Source organism: Physella acuta, unplaced genomic scaffold (assembly GCF_028476545.2).
Source record: "Physella acuta isolate Inbredline_101_S28 unplaced genomic scaffold, ASM2847654v3 ptg000067l, whole genome shotgun sequence".
NCBI classification, from domain to species: Eukaryota; Metazoa; Mollusca; class Gastropoda; family Physidae; genus Physella; species Physella acuta.
The window spans coordinates 267370-288735 of NW_026731587.1; the positions used below are offsets into that span (position 1 = coordinate 267370).

The 21366-nt window shown below is 36.8% G+C and overlaps 1 protein-coding gene across 1 annotated transcript; it reads left to right on the plus strand.

Annotated features, from left to right (window-relative positions):
• The first annotated feature begins 381 nt into the window (after positions 1-381).
• On the plus strand, positions 382-21095 carry LOC131951743 (uncharacterized). The gene is made up of 18 exons (XM_059314127.1): positions 382-399; positions 510-594; positions 1590-1754; positions 2592-2735; positions 8112-8231; positions 8981-9083; positions 9756-9829; positions 10104-10188; positions 13065-13164; positions 14173-14267; positions 14672-14690; positions 14879-14925; positions 15286-15463; positions 15820-15997; positions 16357-16723; positions 18628-18651; positions 20508-20563; positions 20789-21095. The coding sequence occupies exons 1-18, from the start codon at positions 382-384 to the stop codon at positions 20887-20889; spliced, it is 1959 nt and encodes a 652-aa protein (XP_059170110.1). The 3' UTR covers positions 20890-21095.
• The last annotated feature ends 271 nt before the right edge of the window (positions 21096-21366 follow it).

Consider the following 21366-nt stretch of genomic DNA (forward strand, 5'->3'; position numbering starts at 1 on the left):
ATTGTGCCAGCTATGTTGTATGTTAAGTACCTTCATTGTGTCGGCTATGTTGTATGTTAAGTACCTTCATTGTGCCGGCTATGTTGTATGTTAAGTACCTTCATTGTGCCGGCTATGTTGTATGTTAAGTACCTTCATCGTGCCGGCTATGTTGTATGTCAGAGTTGAAGTTTACCTTCAAAAAATTAGTCAATTTTTAATCACCGTTAACAAATCCAGACATTTCTGCTTACATTGATTATTTGTTGATCTGTTGTTTATTGCAATGTTTATAACTGCCTTGTCCAATCGTTAACATTGTCTATGTTGGAATGTTAGTGCTTTGTACTTGGCCGTTCATCACACTTGTGATGAAGCTTAATAAAGCACAAAAATTATGACATGATTCCAAGACGTTTTGTTTGCCTCGATACAACATTAACTCATCGTTCTATCACCACATAATTGTATGTTACACTAATTAACTCCAGTACTGACTAATTGAAATTCTTGGACCTTTAAACTTTTAGGTCGTCGCACAAAATTTAGTCGAATTTAATTGTCATCTAAACTACACAATTCCACCGACAGCACCATTTCAATTTGACATCCAAGGTGTGTAACATTATTTTATTGTAACAATCAAGGTGTGTAACATTATTTTATTGTAACACAAAGGTATGTAACATTTTATTGTTACAATCAAGGTTTGTAACATTATTGTATTGTTACAATCAAGGTTTATAACATTATTGTATTGTTACAATCTAGGCATGTAACACTATTGTACTGTTACAATCAAGGCATGTAACACTATTGTATTGTTACAATCAAGGTTTGTAACATTATTGTATTGTTACAATCAAGGTTTATAACATTATTGTATTGTTACAATCAAGGCATGTAACACTATTGTATTGTTTCAATCTAGGCATGTAACACTATTGTATTGTTACAATCAAGGTTTGTAACATTATTGTATTGTTACAATCAAGGTTTATAACATTATTGTATTGTTACAATCAAGGCATGTAACACTATTGTATTGTTACAATCAAGGCATGTAACACTATTGTATTGTTACAATCAAGGTTTGTAACATTATTGTATTGTTACAATCAAGGTTTATAACATTATTGTATTGTTACAATCTAGGCATGTAACACTATTGTACTGTTACAATCAAGGCATGTAACACTATTGTACTGTTACAATCTAGGCATGTAACACTATTGTATTGTTACAATCTAGGCATGTAACACTATTGTACTGTTACAATCAAGGCATGTAACACTATTGTACTGTTACAATCAAGGTTTATAACACTATTGTATTGTTACAATCTAGGTTTGTAACATTATTGTATTGTTACAATCTAGGCACGTAACACTATTGTATTGTTACAATCTAGGCACGTAACACTATTGTATTGTTACAATCAAGGTTTGTAATATTATTTTATTGTAACTCGATGCAAACAGTTGTGTTACAAAGTGAAGGGGCTGTTGGGAAAGTAGCCCGAGGCGCCCAACATATTGCAGCCCCCACATTTTCTATTACAAACTGCAGTTCAGTTAAATGAACTACTGTCTTCAACCATCTCTCTCTAGGAAACACCGTGATATTTGAAGGCGGGCGGCTGTCAGCTCAAACTACACCCACCTATGAAATTGGGATCATCTGCTCAGCTCTAAACGAGTCATTTGTTGCTCACCCCAAGCTGACGGTCAACATTATCAACTTACCACCAACGTTTGTCCACACAGGCAAATACGGTACACACCTGTCTGTCTGTCTGTCTGTCTGTCTGTCTGTCTGTCTGTCTGTCTGTCTGTCTGTCTGTCTGTCTGTCTGTCTGTCTGTCTGTCTGTCTGTCTGTCTGTCTGTCTGTCTGTCTGTCTGTCTGTCTGTCTGTCTGTCTGTCTGTCTGTCTGTCTGTCTGTCTGTCTGTCTGTCTGTCTGTCTGTCTGTCTGTCTGTCTGTCTGTCTGTCTGTCTGTCTGTCTGTCTGTCTGTCTGTCTGTCTGTCTGTCTGTCTGTCTGTCTGTCTGTCTGTCTGTCTGTCTGTCTGTCTGTCTGTCTGTCTGTCTGTCTGTCTGTCTGTCTGTCTGTCTGTCTGTCTGTCTGTCTGTCTGTCTGTCTGTCTGTCTGTCTGTCTGTCTGTCTGTCTGTCTGTCTGTCTGTCTGTCTGTCTGTCTGTCTGTCTGTCTGTCTGTCTGTCTGTCTGTCTGTCTGTCTGTCTGTCTGTCTGTCTGTCTGTCTGTCTGTCTGTCTGTCTGTCTGTCTGTCTGTCTGTCTGTCTTAACCTGTATTAACCTACATTGAAGGCGTTGATACAGCACGTGAAGGGGCGTCAGGCTGGTAGTGTCAAAAAAATTGCACCACTATAAGATTCAGGGAGTATGACGCTGGCTTTGTTTAAAATTGAAAGAACTCTCTTATAATAAATAAAAACACACGTCTAAAAATACACCCAAGCGTAGAACCAGGTTACAGCAACGTGCGACGAGTACTCTAGTTTTGTATAAATATTTGGTTGTCATGTCTTGCTTTGTACTCCTAATCGTATAGGTTACTATTAGCCCCAATGTGTGGTCATTTGAAATGTTTCAGTCAACTTGACCTTAGACTCCAAACACCCGTACCCTGTGGGCTCTGGTGTATTCAATGCAACGGCCACTGATCCAGAACATGACCTACTGACCTACTCAATCATCTACAGAGAACCGATGCAGAATATATTCTCTATTGACAACAGTGAGTCGAACATAATGAAATGTGACAAAGACATTTGTCACAATTCTGCTACTGTTTGTGTTTTTTAAGGAAGCTTCAGCTTTACATAAACAATGTCTGGGTAGGAGGTGATCGCAGCTGGTATTTATTCTTAAGCGTGTTGCCGTGTCGGATATTTAAAAAAAAAAGACAGCTTGTGATGCAAACATATAAACTTTTGTTTTTATAATGAAAACAAACAATTAAGCGGTAAATTTGGTCCCCTAAAAATCGGGGGCTTCTGACTGCAGCCCATTTCAACCCCCCCCCCCCCCCCGCCCCCCATATTCCGCTACAGAGTAATAGCTTTGGTAGCCGGTCAGTGATTGTGAAGATACGATCATCTGCTGATTAAGGGGTGAGGGCTCAGAGGGCTATAGTCAGGGGCCCCCAAATTTTAGGGGTCCCCAAATTTCCTTTTCCAATTTTAGTAAATTTCACTACAAAGCGAAGTTGTTTGATTTTTACAATGCTTTAATACTTGAAATACATTTACTTTAAAAATTTTGTTTCAAAATATCGAACTCAAGTACACACTTTAGTATAAATAACAGCTGTCATCACCTCCTACCCAGAAATTGTTTACATAAAGCCGACGCTCCATAAAATAAATAGTCCGGAGAGCATTCACTTATGGCAATAAAATGGGTTAATTTTAGAGTTAAAAAACACACATTCTGACAAATGAGTTTACGATTGGCGCCTCTTTAAAAAAATGTACAGCAATTGAAAGTTATTCAGCCAGATAGTGTCTATATTGAGAATTAGCTCTCACTCGCAAGGATCCAGACATTATAGATTTAAATGCCTGACCATCTATGTTTACCAGCTACGAAGAAAGGTACGAAAGATGATTTACAGTTTTGTTATTGGAAGTGAGGTTTCCAGTGTTTCTTCCATACTTTTCTCTCTCGGGGGGGGGGGGGGGGGGGGCGGACGTTTGGGGAGGGGGTAGTAGACTAGTAGACTTTCCTCGAGGGGGGGGGGGGCTTAGATGCCTGGAAGAAACTCTGGAGGTTTTCAGTCCTTTTTTGAGGTATAGGATATATAGAACTTGTGATCTATCTATCTATCTATCTAATATACAAAGTTCAATTCTGTATGCTTGTTTGCAAAATGTTTGTCGTGGATTACAAAGGAATATAACAAAGAACCAAAAAATCGAAAATTTGATGGATTAATTAAAGTGCTCATGGTCTAAATTTATGAGTTAACAAATTAATACTTAAAGTGTTTGGAAATAATTTTCATTTTTCAAACCGATAGTAGTAATTGTCGGCATGTTCTTCAAACACAATTTTAAAAAAAATATATAATCTTTTACAACATTTTTAATTATGTCTGAAAATTATTTATATTTAGTCCTTTAGCACTTACTTCCCTTCGATAAATTAGGAAAACACAATTACTTCCCTTTATAAAACATTGCATTAGTGGAAAATAATTTTCTTTTTATTATTCTTTGTTTTGGTGTTGTGAAAAAATAATCACATAATTAGCGGGGATTGATCAAGTGCAAATGTTGTAGGTATTTTTAATACTGCCTTTTATTTAATCTATACATTGAACTTACTTTTTACTAATTATTTTTTAAAATCAATAACAGTTAATAAGCCAGGTCCTACATGTCCTATATGTTTATATCTTTCCGTTTACGGATAAGCTTGGAGTATTATAATTGTCTTCTGGCGCCAAGACAGGGTGCTACTTGGGGCCCCGGGCCTCCCTTGTTCGGTTTGGCGCCTACGTTCGTTTAAGTGAGTGCAAAAGACTATGAATAATGGCTTTCTTTGATGAATAGTGACGTCACAAGTTTTGTTTATTTTTTGTACAATAACATGGCGGCTTCGATCATAGACTTTGTGGCCCATTCAAAAGTTTAACGCGTTCTAAAGCTAATTTTCTGTCGGCCATAACTTTAGCAATACGTCCGTTTGCTGTTTTTATTACGTTACAACACTTATATCAATTTTCAACTGTCTTTTTCATTTAGTTTTACAATAAATTTCTCTAGCTCTACAATCTGCCCAAGAAAGTTATTTTATAGATCTAAAAATATCAGGTGGCCAAGCAAGTTATTTATAGATCTAGATCTAGAATCTAGGTCAAACCAAAGATTAATTAGATACATACCAAAGATTAATTAGATAAAAATACAATTATTTTATAATCATAATACATTTTTTATTCCTTAAATAAATGATATAAATCATTGTGATTTATCTATCTAGATCTAGATCTATTTAGCTAGAATAGGTCTAATGATTAGATCTAGATTCTAGATCTAGATCTAGCAAGAGTTACGCTAAAACTAAACTTAAGACTTAAGCAAACGAGTCGTAGAATCTAGATCTAGATAATTTCAAACCTTCATTATTTTAAATAAATCTTTGTTTGGCTAATTTAAGATAAAATTTAATTTGAAAGTTACTACTACTAGACTTAGATCTAGATCTATGTGCGTAAATCAAGTTGCATAAGGAGACTCAAAGTATCCTAATATATAATGGTCCACGTGCGCACTTCTCTCTCTCTCTCTCTCTCTCTCTCTCTCTCTCTCTGTCTGTCCGCAAAATATTTTCGCCGGACATCACATCAGAAACTGCAGCGATATATGAAGAACTTTTATACGGACTTTTGTTGAAAACAATATGTTCGGTGTTTTAAATGTATAACCACAATTTTATTTAAAGAAGAAAAATAAAAATAAAGGCGTATTCGCATGTAGAAAAACAATTTTAATTATGCAACCGTAAAAGTGTTTAAACTTGGGACAAGAACGCATTTAACAATGACGTCGCTTATTGTTTACACTAAAAAAAGAGCACGAAACTGATGACGTCATCTTCCTAGTTTAGAATAAAAAGATATGAACGATTTCATTCCAATATGATTTAGAGCTATGTACGCTATGAAATGTATACAATACGATTTTCTCGGCCTAAACTTAAAAAAATTATTTTATCTATTTGGATTCTAGATCTATAGATTCTAGATGTAGATATTCTCGATCATCCAGATCTAGAGATTCTAGATTATCTAGATCTAGAGATTCTAGATCTAGATCTAGATGATCTAGATCTACGGAAAAACTAGACTTACACAGATGTAGACCCTACCTAGATTTAGAATCTATTCAAGTAATACATTTCTATACTAAAGTATTTCAGGCCTTAATTACTTTATTGAAATCTTTGTTTATCTATGCAATTTGATAATCTCTATAACATTTAAAGCTAAGTTGTCGGTGCCCGATAGGGCACTTCCCGGCGCCGCAGGCGCTTGAAATTTGGCAGGATCTTGCCTTGGGGCGACAGAACACGGGGGCCGGTTGGCCGAAAAGTCTACGATGAGGGGGTCAAAACTGACCTCGACTGACCGGCGCCTTATATGAGCTAGAAATCGAAAAAAAATGTCCACGTAGGAACCACTTCATAACTCCTGAGGTCGTAGACCGACCCTCGGGCGAATTAATTAAGCATTCAAATTCTCAATGTTTTCGAAAGCCTAAGCGAATCTGGGCAGCATGCCTAGTTAAACTATAGTATAAAAAAACATGTGTGACGTCACGAGTTAAATAGCTAAGTTGTTAGTGTAATCGGCTTGCATGCGGGTGGCACGGGTTCTAGACCAATACGTCGATGATATTTTTTTTTTCAATTTTTATTTTATTTTTTTGATGTAAATGATAAAGTTGCTTATCTGAACTCGGCGGGATACACGGTAGTTGAAGTAGTGTTCATCTGTTTTTTTGTTCGAAGCATATGAAGGGATAGTGTGGTCAGAGACATGCTCGGCTGGAATCGTTTTTTTAAATGATAAAAACATGTTGTCTAAGACTTGGCGGGACACTGGGCAGGTAAAGTAGAGTTGAGTAGGTCACCTGTGACGTCAGTATATGAAGGGATAGTCCGAAATCGGTGTTTTCGGTGTTTTTAAAAGATAAAAAAACATATTTTTGAATGTGGGGGTCTGGTTTTTTGTGACGATAAGTGACAGACGTGATGTTTTTTATGGATGACCCCCGAAACCCACAGTTATCCAACAGATGACGGGTACGCTAGTTTTGGATTAAAACTCCCTACAATTTTTAGTTGCCCATTGCGGACTGGTGATCGTTGGAAATATTAGGTAGAGTTCACATATTTATTATATATATATATATATATATATATATATATATATATATATATATATATATATATATATATATATATATATATAATAAATATGTATTATTTGTATTATTATATTTTTGTGTGCGAATCGGTGCGTGAGTGTTATACCAGACATAGTCTATGGGGTTTCTCTTCCGGCCAAGCAGGTATTTAAGGCCGAATGACCGCTGGGATTATTCCTTTTTACCCTATAGCCTGAATGTGGATCTGGTCAGTTTCGATGTGGGCGTTTGGCGCACCACGTGTGGAGTGAGTTTGCATTTGCAACTTGGCTGGGTGTTTCGTTTTTTTGTATGTTTTGATGTTTTTTTTTTGTATGTTTTTTTTTTGTATGTTGTGTTTTGTATGTTGTGTTTTGTATGTTGTGTTTTGTATGTTGTGTTTTGTATGTATTGTTTTGTTTGTGTGGTTTTTTTGTTTTGTTTGATTTTTGTTGGTTTGACATGTGTGTTTGATGCGGATGTTTCACGGCCTTACGATTCCCTTTGGGGGATGAGGAAGTCTGTCTTCCATTCAGAGACCTAGACTATCCGAGGCATCGAAGGTTTGAAATATTGCATCGAAAAATGTGAAATGTGTGTGTTCTTGTGTTCTGTCCGATTGTTTGGTCATGTTTTCTTTCGTCTTTATTTGAATCAAGTTTTTTTTCACATTTGGTTCTTGGTTCCATTCTTTTTGTTAAATAAATTTGATAAACTGTTAGCTTTTTTGTTTTGTTTTATTTAGTATAAGACTAAGGTTAGGGTTTAACCAGTCTGAGTTTAGCCGGACTTGCACTGACCGAATAGTTTAATACATAGGCCTTGGAAGTTAGATATAGTTACCCCCCCCCCCTTTCAGGCTTATATATATATATATATATATATATATATATATATATATATATATATATATATATATATATATATATATATATATATATATATATATATATATATATATATATATATATATATATATATATATATATATATATATATATATATATATATATATATATATATATAATATGATAGGGGTAGGGAGTGAGATGTGTTAGGGATGTTCATCGTGACAGATGAAGTTTTTGAAGTGGGAGAGGTCTGGAGTTGTGTGATGGAGCAGTGACAGCATTACAATGGGGAAAACAAGTCGTCGCGTATTAAATATAATGCTAATACAAATTATTTCAAATCTACAGATGGAATGATGACTACTAAGTTTGACCTTCGAACTTTAGCTGAAAATTACTACAGAGTTGACGTGGAGGTCAAGGACAATCATAATAATAGAAATAATCTGACCATCGTCTTTACAATAGGTCAAGTATTTCAAGTGGACGGTTGGGGTTACAGGTTGGAGTTAGGGTTAGAGTTAATATTTGAATTAAGATGAGGTTAAGGCTTAGGGTAAGAGTTAAGATGAGTAAGGCTTAGGGTAGGAGTTGGAATAAGGTGTAGTGTACAGGTAAGATGTTATTCGATTTTCTCTGTCCCTAAAACGGGCGTTACTTGTAGCGTTCACATGGTGTAATTCATTTTGCTGTCCCTAAATCGGGCGTTAGCGTTCACATGGTGTAATTCATTTTGCTGTCCCTAAAACGGGCGTTACTTGTAGCGTTCACATGGTGTAATTCATGTTGCTGTCCCTTAAACGGGCGTTACTTGTAGCGTTCATATGGTGTAATTCATTTTGCTGTCCCTAAAACGGGCGTTACTTGTAGCGTTCATATGGTGTAATTCATTTTGCTGTCCCTAAAACGGGCGTTACTTGTAGCGTTCACATGGTGTAATTCATTTTGCTGTCCCTAAAACGGGCGTTACTTGTAGCGTTCACATGGTGTAATTCATTTTGCTGTCCCTAAAACGGGCGTTACTTGTAGCGGTCACATGATGTAATTCATTTTGCTGTCCCTAAAACGGGCGTTACTTGTAGCGTTCACATGGTGTAATTCATTTTGCTGTCGCATGCAGGTAACGAACGTGTATGTGTGTATACGTACGTGTATGTGTTTACATGTATGTGTGTGTGTACAATTACGTGTATTTGAATGTTTGATCTTCGTTCTAGTCTTAAATCTGAGGCCACAAATTACAAATCTACCGTCAGAATTTTTTATCCCAGAGAACACGATTGGAAGTAGATCTATTATCATCTTGAATGTTTATGACGAGTAAGTTTGTTTTAGGTATACATCTATACTTAACTTTGAGTATACTAAGTTAGATGTATGTCAGTATGTTGATAATTGTTAGTAAGTTTGTTTATTCTGTGTCATCAAGTTCGGTGGATGTCAAGGTGTTTATTGGATTTGTCAGCATCTTTGTTGAGTTGAAGTTTGTTGGACGTTTGTTATATTGTTGAAAATGTTTGTAAGCTTGTTGGATTTCTAACAGTTGGAGGTTTGTTGATTTTTTTGGTGACTAAATAACAATGTTTATATTTGCACTGATTGTGTAAATAGCGTTGTTTATGTTTGCAGTGATTGTGTAAATAGCGTTGTTTATGTTTGCAGTGATTGTGTAAATAGCGTTGTTTATGTTTGCAGTGATTGTGTAAATAGCGTTGTTTATGTTTGCAGGGATTGTGTAAATAGCGTTGTTTATGTTTGCAGTGATTGTGTAAATAGCGTTGTTTATGTTTGCAGTGATTGTGTAAATAGCGTTGTTTATGTTTGCACTGATTGTGTAAATAGCGTTGTTTATGTTTGCAGTGATTGTGTAAATAGCGTTGTTTATGTTTGCAGTGATTGTGTAAATAGCGTTGTTTATGTTAGCAGTGATTGTGTAAATAGCGTTGTTTATGTTTGCAGTGATTGTGTAAATAGCGTTGTTTATGTTTGCAGTGACAATGATCTTTTCTGTGATTGTAAAGTTGAGCCATCATCAGAATTTTCCAAATTTGAATTTAATGGCGCAGGTAAGCTAACTTGTTATGATTTAGCAGGTGATTTTACAAATGTTAATTAGGAACGTAAGTCTACACACATATATACCTTAGACATAAAGGCATATTTTGTAATTTAAAGCGTAAAAGCTTTCCAGGATCAGGTTGAAGGAATGTTTCTTTAGGATCTGGTTGATATCGTTTCTTTGGGATCTGGTTGATGTGGTTTCTTAGGGATCTGATTGAAGGAATGTTTCTTTATGATCTGGTTGGGAATGTTTCTTTAGGATATGGTTTTCTCTTGCAGCGCGAGAAGTAAAAGTTGTACAAGCCCTAGACTATGAGTCTGTCAGCATTTACACTATCACATGTCGACTATTTGACAAGTTTTTGTAAGTTCCATATTAAGGCATTTGGTTAAAGATTTTAAAATTTGTTAAATGTCTTGGCTTAGTCAATTTATTTCTTGTTTATTGTTGTTTACTATAAAGTTTATGTATTAACATGTATTTAACCCTAGTACACAGCAAATTGTCTTTCTGTTTCTTATAACTTATATAGCCTAGTGCACAAGAAAATATCTTTTACAGACACACACATACACACATACACACACACACGCACGAATGCACGCACACTTGCAGCACACACACACGCATGCATACACACGCTTACGAACGCACGCACGCACACATACTGCGCAAGCTGCTAAAACAATACAGCTCAAACAACACACATCCTTTATTTTTAAAAATAAAGCGGGAGTGATCTCACCTACACTTTCTCGAATATTCTTATATAACACTAAGGGGTAGACGACTCGCGGTATAGACATGCCTTTTAATCCATTTTTAATTGCTTAAACTTTTAAAAATAGAATAGAATCTCGTAGAAAAAAGAATTTACACCAAATGAACGGCAAACAATGTGTGTATAATAGTACGAAATATAATTAGTGCTTGATAAATTCATATGCGTTTTTTTTTTGAGAAATCGGAAATAACGTAAATTGCTACTTCTGGTCAACGGAATTTACTCAAAATTTTAAAGTAGGCAGACAATAAGATCTGTCACTTATATGTGAACTTTCGTTTATCTATCTGAAATAGTAGTCAAGTTATATGCTTTTGAAAAATTAAAAGTAGAATAAGTTCCACTTCCGGTAATCGGAAATCGCTGAAAAATTGATATGGATTTAAAATTTTGATATAATACTTATATATGAAATTTCATCAACCTAGCTGTAACGGTACTCAAATTATCGTTTTTACAGACACACAGACACACACATACACACACACAGACTTATGGACAAGACTGCAAAACTATGTTTTTTTCGACTCAGGAAGGTGTAAAACGTCGAGATCTGTGAAAATCTCGATTTCTTTTGCACGATTACAAGACTTTCTCTAAACTTGGTATACGAAAAAGTAAAAAGATTAGAATCTCGTATAAAAAGAATTTGCGTACTAATGTGTATGATAGTGCGGAAAATTGTACTTGATAAATTCAAATGCGTTTTTACTTTCTCATATACGAAGTATAGAGGAAGTATTGTAATCGTGCAAAAAAATAAAATAAACAGGGAGTGATTTCCCCTACTTTCTCGAATATTCTTATACTAGGCATACTGCCTAGGTTTTCAAAAACGTTTGAGATTTTAATGATTGATTATTTGGTAATTATGTAGGGTGCTTAAATTTAAACAGTCAGAAAAATATCAAGTCAGAGAAACTTTGGTGGAATATATTAGCATACTTATTAGTTGCAAGGTGAATAGAAGTGCAAAGGCTTCCTAAAACTTATTTCTCAAATATTATATTAAATTAACTTTTGCAATTAATTTTTACATTTAATTACGATAAACTACTTAATTTAATAACACAATACTTATTTAAACTAATGATATACTTTGATTTTCGTTTTTATTTAAAATTGTATACAAATTATTTAAAAATTATTACTTTAAAAATTTACCAGCCCTGTACATAGACCAAATGACGTGGTCATTGTTTTCTTTTTCACAAACAGTTGTTTATATAAGAAAATACGGCATCTGGACAAATCTAAGGGTTTTTTCCGACGGGAATAACGTTTTATTTTGTTACCCTCCAGGGTCGGTCTACGACCTCACAAAATATTAGGGGGACTGTTCGTCAATTTATTTATATCTATCTAATATAAGGAGAATTTCACTCGCGGTAATTTTTTAGCTCTCATCTGGACTTTGAGTCTGACCAACAGTTTTTCCATAGTCATCTATAGAGGTGCATGCAAAAATTAGCCAGATGTAAATAGGTTACAAACCCAAAAATCTGCGTTGAAATTACCTTCTGTTTTTCACATAAATTTCAAAGGTTATTTAGGGAAATACGACTGGTCAGTTTTGAACACTTTGCAGATTTTTCTCTGAAATTGCGAGTTTTTTCTAACATCCTTAGGTATTTTACTAACACCTCACAAAATATCAAGAAGGGTCGTTCGACAAAAGATTTTTTTTCGATATATAGCTCATTTAAAGAGAATTTCACTCGCGGCCGTTTTTTAGCTCTCGTCGAGAGCTTTGAGTCAGACAACATATTTTCCATACGACATCGCCAGTTACCTAGAAGCTGGCAAACAATTAGCTCAATGTACAGACGGTAAGTTCCCTAAAATCTATGTTGAAATTACCGTCTGTTTTTCTCATAAATAACAAAAATTATATAGGGAAATACGACTGGTCAGTTTTGACCACTTTACCGATTTTTCCCAGATATGGCCAGGTTTTTCTACGACCTCACAAAATATCAAGGGGTGTCTTTTGGCAAAGTGCTTTTCTCGGGAGTATTCTCATCTACTCCCCAAAGTTTCATGGCACTCGGATGAACGCACCCGACTATTACTTTATATAGGCCTATCGTATATAAATAAAAATCGCACCCTCCCGGGGCACGGCTCTTGCGAAATTAAAAAAGATATTTTGCAGAACCCCCCCCCCCCCCCCCCTTGTGTGTTTTAATCAACTCCAAAGTTTCGTGGAGAATGCTGTCAAACCGAATCTACTTTCACTTGTATATACCGTATATAGGAAGAATCAAAACTCGCTGCGATTTTTTTCCACAGAAACCGCCAAGGGTATATTATCAAAAACTTCACAAAGTTGCATGGTGATTGGATGCAAGGTGTAGTAATGCATAAAAGACGGACAGAACGAAAGACATACAGACAGATAAATATATATGGATATATGAGTAAATGGCTTGCTAAACCTTCACTTTGATTGCAGGTACTCCCAGCCTGGTATTTTAACTGTACGAGTCGTCAATGTCAACGAGCCGCCTTATTTCCTCTCACAAAATCACCTGTGTATTCTAAATGAGGGGCCGGTAAGTTGACCTTTAGGTTCAGGGGTCGCTAAGTTTCCCGTCCAATGAGCGCATAGTAAATTAGCTGTCACACTGTGCGGTCGAAAAGGTTTCAATCAGGATGAGGGTTCAGTAAGTTAGGGGTTAAGTCCGCTTAGATTCAAGTGGGACTAGCTTTTAAGGCGTGGTCTAACTTATAAAAAAAGTAGTCTAATCCTGTTGTTCAATTACTTATAGCTCACCTGACCACTCACGCGACCTCTGACCTGACCTCTGACCTGACCTCTGACCTGACCTCTGACCTTACCTCTGACCTGACCTCTGACCTGACCTCTGACCTGACCTCTGACCTGACCTCTGACCTGACCTCTGACCTGACCTCTGACCTGACATCTGACCTGACCTCTGACCTGACCTCTGACCTGACCTCTGACCTGACCTCTCACATGACCTCTCACCTGACCTCTGACCTGACCTCTGACCTGACCTTTCACCTGGCCTCTCACCTGGCCTCTCACCTGACTGTCTGTGATGACGCTAGCTCAGGGCACACGGTAGAAGCAGACTATAGCTTAGTTAAACAGACCAATGGATATACAGGAGCTGACCGGTCACGTGGGACGGTCAGCTGACCACTGAAGCGTGGGTCAGTAATGAGATCAGTAGCAGATAGAAATAGGTATCGGTAGAAAGAGAAGGTGATACGCAGCGATAGCAAACGGTCAGAGATATGTAGTGAGGTAGATAGTATGGTAGAGACGGTCAGAGATATGTAGAGCTAGGAAACAGATAGAAGTAGTAGAGTAGATAGTATAAAGTATAGACTAGTAAGGCAGGAAGTTGATTGTGTCAATTTTAATAAAGAACACTAGATCTATATTTTGACTTGGACTGAGAGTTGGATTTTCTCTTCATCTTCATTCAACCCCACCCTCACATTTTGTGGTGCTGCTTTTCCCCACCCTCACACTGACCTTTCCCCTGACCTCGCTCATGACCTCTCACCTGAAAACTCACCTGACCTTTCAGGCGGGCATGTCATGTGATCCAGGTGTTGTGCTGAGAGACCCAGAGGGCGATGCCGTAACATCTGCCACGTTTACAGCAAACAATAACTACCTCAGGTAAATTTAACATCTGCCACGTTTACAGCAAACAATAACTACCTCAGGTAAATTTAACATCTGCCACGTTTACATCAAACAACAACTATCTCAGGTAAATTTAACATCTGCCGCGTTTACAGCAAACAACAACTACTTCAGGTAAATTTAACATCTGCCGCGTTTACATCAAACAACAACTATCTCAGGTAAATTTAACATCTGCCGCGTTTACATCAAACAACAACTATCTCAGGTAAATTTAACATCTGCCACGTTTACAGCAAACAATAACTACCTCAGGTAAATTTAACATCTGCCGCGTTTACATCAAACAACAACTATCTCAGGTAAATTTAACATCTGCCGCGTTTACATCAAACAACAACTATCTCAGGTAAATTTAACATCTGCCACGTTTACAGCAAACAACAACTACCTCAGGTAAATTTAACAACTGCCGCGTTTACATTAAACAACAACTACCTCAGGTAAATTTAACATCTGCCACGTTTACATCAAACAACAACTATCTCAGGTAAATTTAACATCTGCCACGTTTACATCAAACAACAACTACCTCAGGTAAATTTAACATCTGCCACGTTTACATCAAACAACAACTACCTCAGGTAAATTTAACATCTGCCACGTTTACAGCAAACAACAACTACCTCAGGTAAATTTAACATCTGCCACGTTTACATCAAACAACAACTATCTCAGGTAAATTTAACATCTGCCACGTTTACATCAAACGACAACTACCTCAGGTAAATTTAACATCTGCCACGTTTACATCAAACAACAACTACCTCAGGTAAATTTAACATCTACCGCGTTTACATCAAACAACAACTACCTCAGGTAAATTTAACATCTGCCACGTTTACATCAAACAACAACTACCTCAGGTAAATTTAACATCTGCCGCGGTTAGATCAAACAACAACTACCTCAGGTAAATTTTCAGTCTAGTATTCTTCTACACTCACATCATGATACCCGCGGTGATAATAAGACTTCGATTCTCAACCAGATTTGACGTATCGACCAAAAGAATCGCATTCTCCCAGGACTATGATGTCGATACCATAACAGTAACTAGCTTTAGGTTACAGTTGATGGTCAGCGACGTACATGGAGCGGCCAGCAAACCCGTAGACGTCACAGTCATAATAAATGACGTCAATGACAACACGTGTAGACCGCCAGCCGTGAGTTTAAGGGGAGGGGGCGGAGGGGGATATATTTTGTGAATGGGGGGTGTTTTCCTAGGCTAAAGCCTAAGATTCAGGCACCCAACATTTTCCTAGGTTAGAGCCTAAGATTCAAGGCACCCAACATTTTCCTAGGTTAGAGCCTAAGATTCAGGCACCCAACATTTTCCTAGGTTAGAGCCTAAGATTCAAGGCACCCAACATTTTCCTAGGTTAGAGCCTAAGATTCAGGCACCCAACATTTTCCTAGGCTAGAGCCTAAGATTCAGGCACCCAACATTTTCCTAGGTTAGAGCCTACTTTATAAGCCAACACCAACGGTCTGAAACACTAGGCACCCAACATTTTCCTAGGTTAGAGCCTACTTTATCAGCCAACAGCAACGGCCCGAAACTCTAGGGACCCTACCCAACACGGACAGCGACCTGACATCACCAAATAAAGACGTCATCTACAGTGACGTCATCGGGGAACCTTACGAGTCTTTACGTTATTTCACAGTCACGAGACACGGAGCTATTGTATACAAAGGTAAGTCTTACACCATGACTTACAATAGTAGTTGTTTTATAACGCCAGTCTCTCCACCCAGCTCCACCCAACTCCACCCAGCCCACCCTACTCCACCCAGCTCCACCCAACTCCACCCAGCCCCACCCTACTCCACCCAGCCCCACCCTACTCCACCCAGCTCCACCCTACTCCACCCAGCCCCACCCTACTCCACCCAGCCCCACCCTACTCCACCCAGCCCCCCCCCCCCCCCCCAGATCTGCTTTATCCAGCAGCAACAAGCTACACAAAAATGGAACCAATTTTTCTGGTTGAAAGCCTAAGTGTAACAATACATCATGTACAAATCTCTTACTAATATAACGCTTTGATCCCAGAACAACTCCCAGAGACCAGTGACGGCAAGAGCTATATCCTAGCCTTCAAATGTAAAGATGGCGGGTCCCCTCAGAGAACTGCTGACGTGACAATTGTCTTTCATTACATGTTGGAGCCGACAACTACCACACCAACGACCACCACCACGACCACCACCACTACACAAAGCACGACCAAGGCTGTGGCCAAGAAGAACGTCTTTGACGACTCTGGTTTTGTGGTGGTTTTTGTCATTTTGATCTCCATCCTGGGCGTGGCTCTACTGGTGGGGATTTATTTCCTGTTACGTCACTGGGGTGTGTGTACCGGAAGTTCTGCTCTAGCCAATCGTAAAACACAGGATAGCAACGTATATGCAAGTGCAAGGTAAACCACGTTAATGAAGATTTACACCTAATTAGTTTATGATTAGTACATTCATAAAACCATTATAGTTTTGAACCTTTGCATAATAATTTACGTAATTTAACATTATAACTATCATTAGTAAATTAATCATCATTATCATTTCCTGTTTGTGCCCAAGAGAGTAGAGTTCATCTGCTTCAGACACCTCGGCATAATTAATTAATCAGAGGCGTAGCTAGGGGAGGGGGGGGGGCTACCCGGGCGCCAACCCTAGGGGGAGCCAAAAGGGGTTTTAAAAATGTAAAAGCTGATTTTATGCTGCAGTTTTGAATCATAAATAGTCTAAATTTTAATAAATGTAATGGCTTCAAGCTTTTACATACAGATGTGTTCTACATTGATTGTATAACTGTAAAACATAAGCCCTTAAGAAACAGTGACTGGCACAAACCGCTTTCCCTAGACGAGGAGGAGGGGGGGGGGCTTTTGGCCTACTAAAATCTGACAAATTTACACTAGATTGGTGAGTTGATAAACATTACCACTTATAGAGGAAACCAATTGTATTAAAGCGTATTGTACGATTGTGTAACCGTAAAAAGGGTAGTGAATTTTATCAGGATAGTGCGGGGCAGGGAGGGGTGGTGGGGGGGGGGGGGGTTAGTGTAAGTTAGTGTAAGTTGGTGTAGGTTAGTGTAAGTTTGTTTAATTTTAACGAATCTTTGATTTAGTTTTGTGTTTTGTTACCCATTTGTGTTTGTTTGTCTTATAAGTTGAGCGATGTTTGTCTTATATTGAGAGACGTATCAGTATGTTACCAACAGGGTCTAACCAATCTCCTCCCCCACTCCCAAAAATAAAAATCGACTGACATCGCTCTCCCTCCCCCACTCTCCCTCCCCACTCTCCATCTTCACTCTTCCTTCCCACTCCACCAATTTCAACTACCTCTCCCAGTCAGTGGCGGAACTAGAAAAAAAGGGCCACCCCGCAAAAAATAAATTCTGCCCCCCCCTATATATATCTATATATATATATATATATATATATATATATATATATATATATATATATATATATATATATATATATATATATATACATAATACAAACATTAGATACTCATTTCTAGCCTGATCGAGTTTTTAAATATTTTTTTTCAATTTAATCAAATTATAGCATGTCATGTGTGTGAGTGCATTAGTCTGTATTATTTTTTATTTTTTTTAAATATTTAGAATTAGTCTATTCAAAATGATTGCTGTAATACTGTCTACCCGCTAGTTCTTAGCCGGTCAAAAGATTATAAAACGTGAAAGCTTTGTATGTGTAATGGTTTCTCGTGTTATGTTTATTTTTATTTTTTTTTGTATTTATATTATTTGTTTCAAAGATATTTCCTTTTTATGATATGTCATTCTTTAGTATGCATTTCTTAAAAAAATAATAATTAAGAGAAGTTATTGCTTTTTAATTTGTTTAGTACAAATATATTAAAAGCAGCTTATGAGCGCCCCTATTTAACTATTTCAAAAGGGAAATAAGTCATGGAAGTGTTTTGAACGTTTGTCTATCTTTCTCACTACAGCTCAGGCATATATTTTTTTTACACAACAGCATGTGTTAGCTAATGTAGAACATCACCACTGTAGTAGATCTGTTTGTTATTTACAAAAGCTTGTACCGTCAAGTCAAAAATGCAAGAAAATTATTTTTTTAACTATAAAAAATATATTATGGTCGGCTATGGGCCACTAAACTAAATGGCGTGCCCCCCCCCCCCCCCCGCATTGCGGGGTCTGGCGGCACTGTAGTTCCGCCCCTGCTCCCAGTACGCTATGATCTTTGAAGAACAAATTATGATTAGTGAAAAACGAAACTGTTTTTTTTTTAAAATGTCGATTTGTGTTGTTTGTTTTCAGGGAAGTGCGAACAGTCCAACCATTGTAAGTGAAACTCTATAGTCAAATTGATAGATACATTAGACAAGATCTTTAAACTAATTGTAGGCATTATACATTTAACTATTTGTCTGACAGTTTTACAACTCTAAATTGTCTATTTGTCTGACAGTTTTACAACTCTAAATTGTGTATTTGTCTGACAGTTTTAACAAGACAACTCTAAATTGTGTATTTGTCTGACAGTTGTAACAAGGCAACTCTAAATTATGTATTTGTCTGACAGATTTACAACTCTAATTTGTGTATTTGTCTGACAGTTTTAACAAGACAACTCTAAATTGTGTATTTGTCTGACAGTTTTAACAAGACAACTCTAAATTGTGTATTTGTCTGACAGTTTTACAACTCTAAATTGTGTATTTGTCTGACAGTTTTAACAAGACAACTCTAAATTGTGTATTTGTCTGACAGTTGTAACAAGGCAACTCTAAATTATGTATTTGTCTGACAGATTTACAACTCTAAATTGTGTATTTGGCTGACAGTTTTAACAAGACAACTCTAAATTGTCTATTTGTCTGACAGTTTTAACAAGACAACTCTAAATTGTCTATTTGTCTGACAGTTTTAACAAGAAAACTCTAAATTGTCTATTTGTCTGACAGTTTTAACAAGACAACTCTAAATTGTTTATTTGTCTGACAGTTTTAACAAGACAACTCTAAATTGTCTATTTGTCTGACAGTTTTAACAAGACAACTCTAAATTGTTTATTTGTCTGACAGTTTTAACAAGAAAACTCTAAATTGTCTATTTGTCTGACAGTTTTAACAAGACAACTCTAAATTGTGTATTTGGCTGACAGTTTTAACAAGACAACTCTAAATTGTGTATTTGTCTGACAGTTTTAACAAGACAACTTTAAATTGTCTATTTGTCTGACAGTTTTACAACTCTAAATTGTGTATTTGTCTGACAGTTTTACAACTCTAAATTGTATATTTGTCTGACAGTTTTACAACTCTAAATTGTGTATTTGTCTGACCAGTTGTAACAAGGCAACTCTAAATTGTTTATATGTCTGACAGTTTTACAACTCTAAATTGTCTATTTGTCTGACAGTTTTACAACTCTAAATTGTCTATTTGTCTGACAGTTTTAACAAGACAACTCTAAATTGTGTATTTGTCTGACAGTTTTAACAAGACAACTCTAAATTGTCTGTTTGTCTGACAGTTTTTGCAAGGCAACTCTAAGTAGTGTATTTGTCTGACAGTTTTAACAAGACAACTCTAAATTGTCTATTTGTCTGACAGTTTTAACAAGACAACTCTAAATTGTTTATTTGTCTGACAGTTTTAACTAGGCAACTCTAAATTGTCTATTTGTCTGACAGTTTTAACAAGACATCTCTAAATTGTCTATTTGTCTGACAGTTTTAACAAGACAACTCTAAATTGTCTATTTGTCTGACAGTTTTAACAAGGCAATTCTAAATTGTCTATTTGTCTGACAGTTTTAACAAGACATCTCTAAATTGTCTATTTGTCTGACAGTTTTAACAAGACAACTCTAAATTGTGTATTTGTCTGACAGTTTTAACAAGACAACTCTAAATTGTCTGTTTGTCTGACAGTTTTTGCAAGGCAACTCTAAGTAGTGTATTTGTCTGACAGTTTTAACAAGACAACTCTAAATTGTCTATTTGTCTGACAGTTTTAACAAGACAACTCTAAATTGTCTATTTGTCTGACAGTTTTAACAAGGCAATTCTAAATTGTCTGTTTGTCTGACAGTTTTACAACTCTAAATTGTCTATTTGTCTGACAGTTTTACAACTCTAAATTGTCTATTTGTCTGACAGTTTTACAACTCTAAATTGTCCGTTTGTCTGACAGTTTTAATAAGACAACTCGGGTCAACCAGAACTTTAAGGACGACTATTGGAGGACAGGTGAGTAGAACTAGGTGTCATTAAATGACGCAATTATGTGACGTCGTTAACTGATGGCATTCACTGACGTCATTATGTGACATCGTTAACTGATGGCATTCACTGACGTCATTATGTGACGTCGTTAACTGATGGCATTCACTGATGATAATGGTTGATGTCATTGACTTTCTCTGATGTCATTCTTTGATACAGCTGTATAACACCATTCCATTCTCTCACCAGGTGACAACTTCGCCACTGGCATTGGTTACACCCAGTCACGTGATGTGGGCTCCAAGCATCTTGAACTCCCTGCATCCCACCCTCAGACAGATTTCTTTTAAAGTTTCTACACCAAGTCGTTCTTTTAGGATATTAAATGATTCTAGTGGGATATTTGATGATTCTAGTGGGATATTTGATAAGGAAACACGCGCAAAGAAAACCTGCATACAAAAAAGTGCGCACGGTTATATTTGTTTTCTTAAATGGAGCATTTATAGACGTTAACGAAGAATGAGTACATGTACATTGTAGCATAATAAAACGTGTCCACGAAACATGAAAAAAAATGTGTTTTAGTATAATTAGTTTGAATTTGCGCATTTTGCCCCGTCTAATCCTTGATGTAATCCATTCAGCCCAGTCTAATCCTTGATGTAATCCATCTAGCCCCATCTAATCCTTGATGTAATCCACCCAGCCCCATCATATCCTTGATGTAATCCATCCAGCCCATCTAATCTTTGATGTAATCCACCCAGCCCAGTCTAATCCTTGATGTAATCTACCCAGCCCAACCTAATCCTTGATGTAATCCA

Bases quoted from the DNA above. Each gene is read 5' to 3' on its own strand.
- LOC131951743 (XM_059314127.1), top strand. The intron at 595-1,589 runs GTGTGTAACATT...ATCTCTCTCTAG, and splicing joins ATTTCAATTTGACATCCAAG to GAAACACCGTGATATTTGAA. The intron at 8,232-8,980 runs GTCAAGTATTTC...TCTTCGTTCTAG, and splicing joins GACCATCGTCTTTACAATAG to TCTTAAATCTGAGGCCACAA.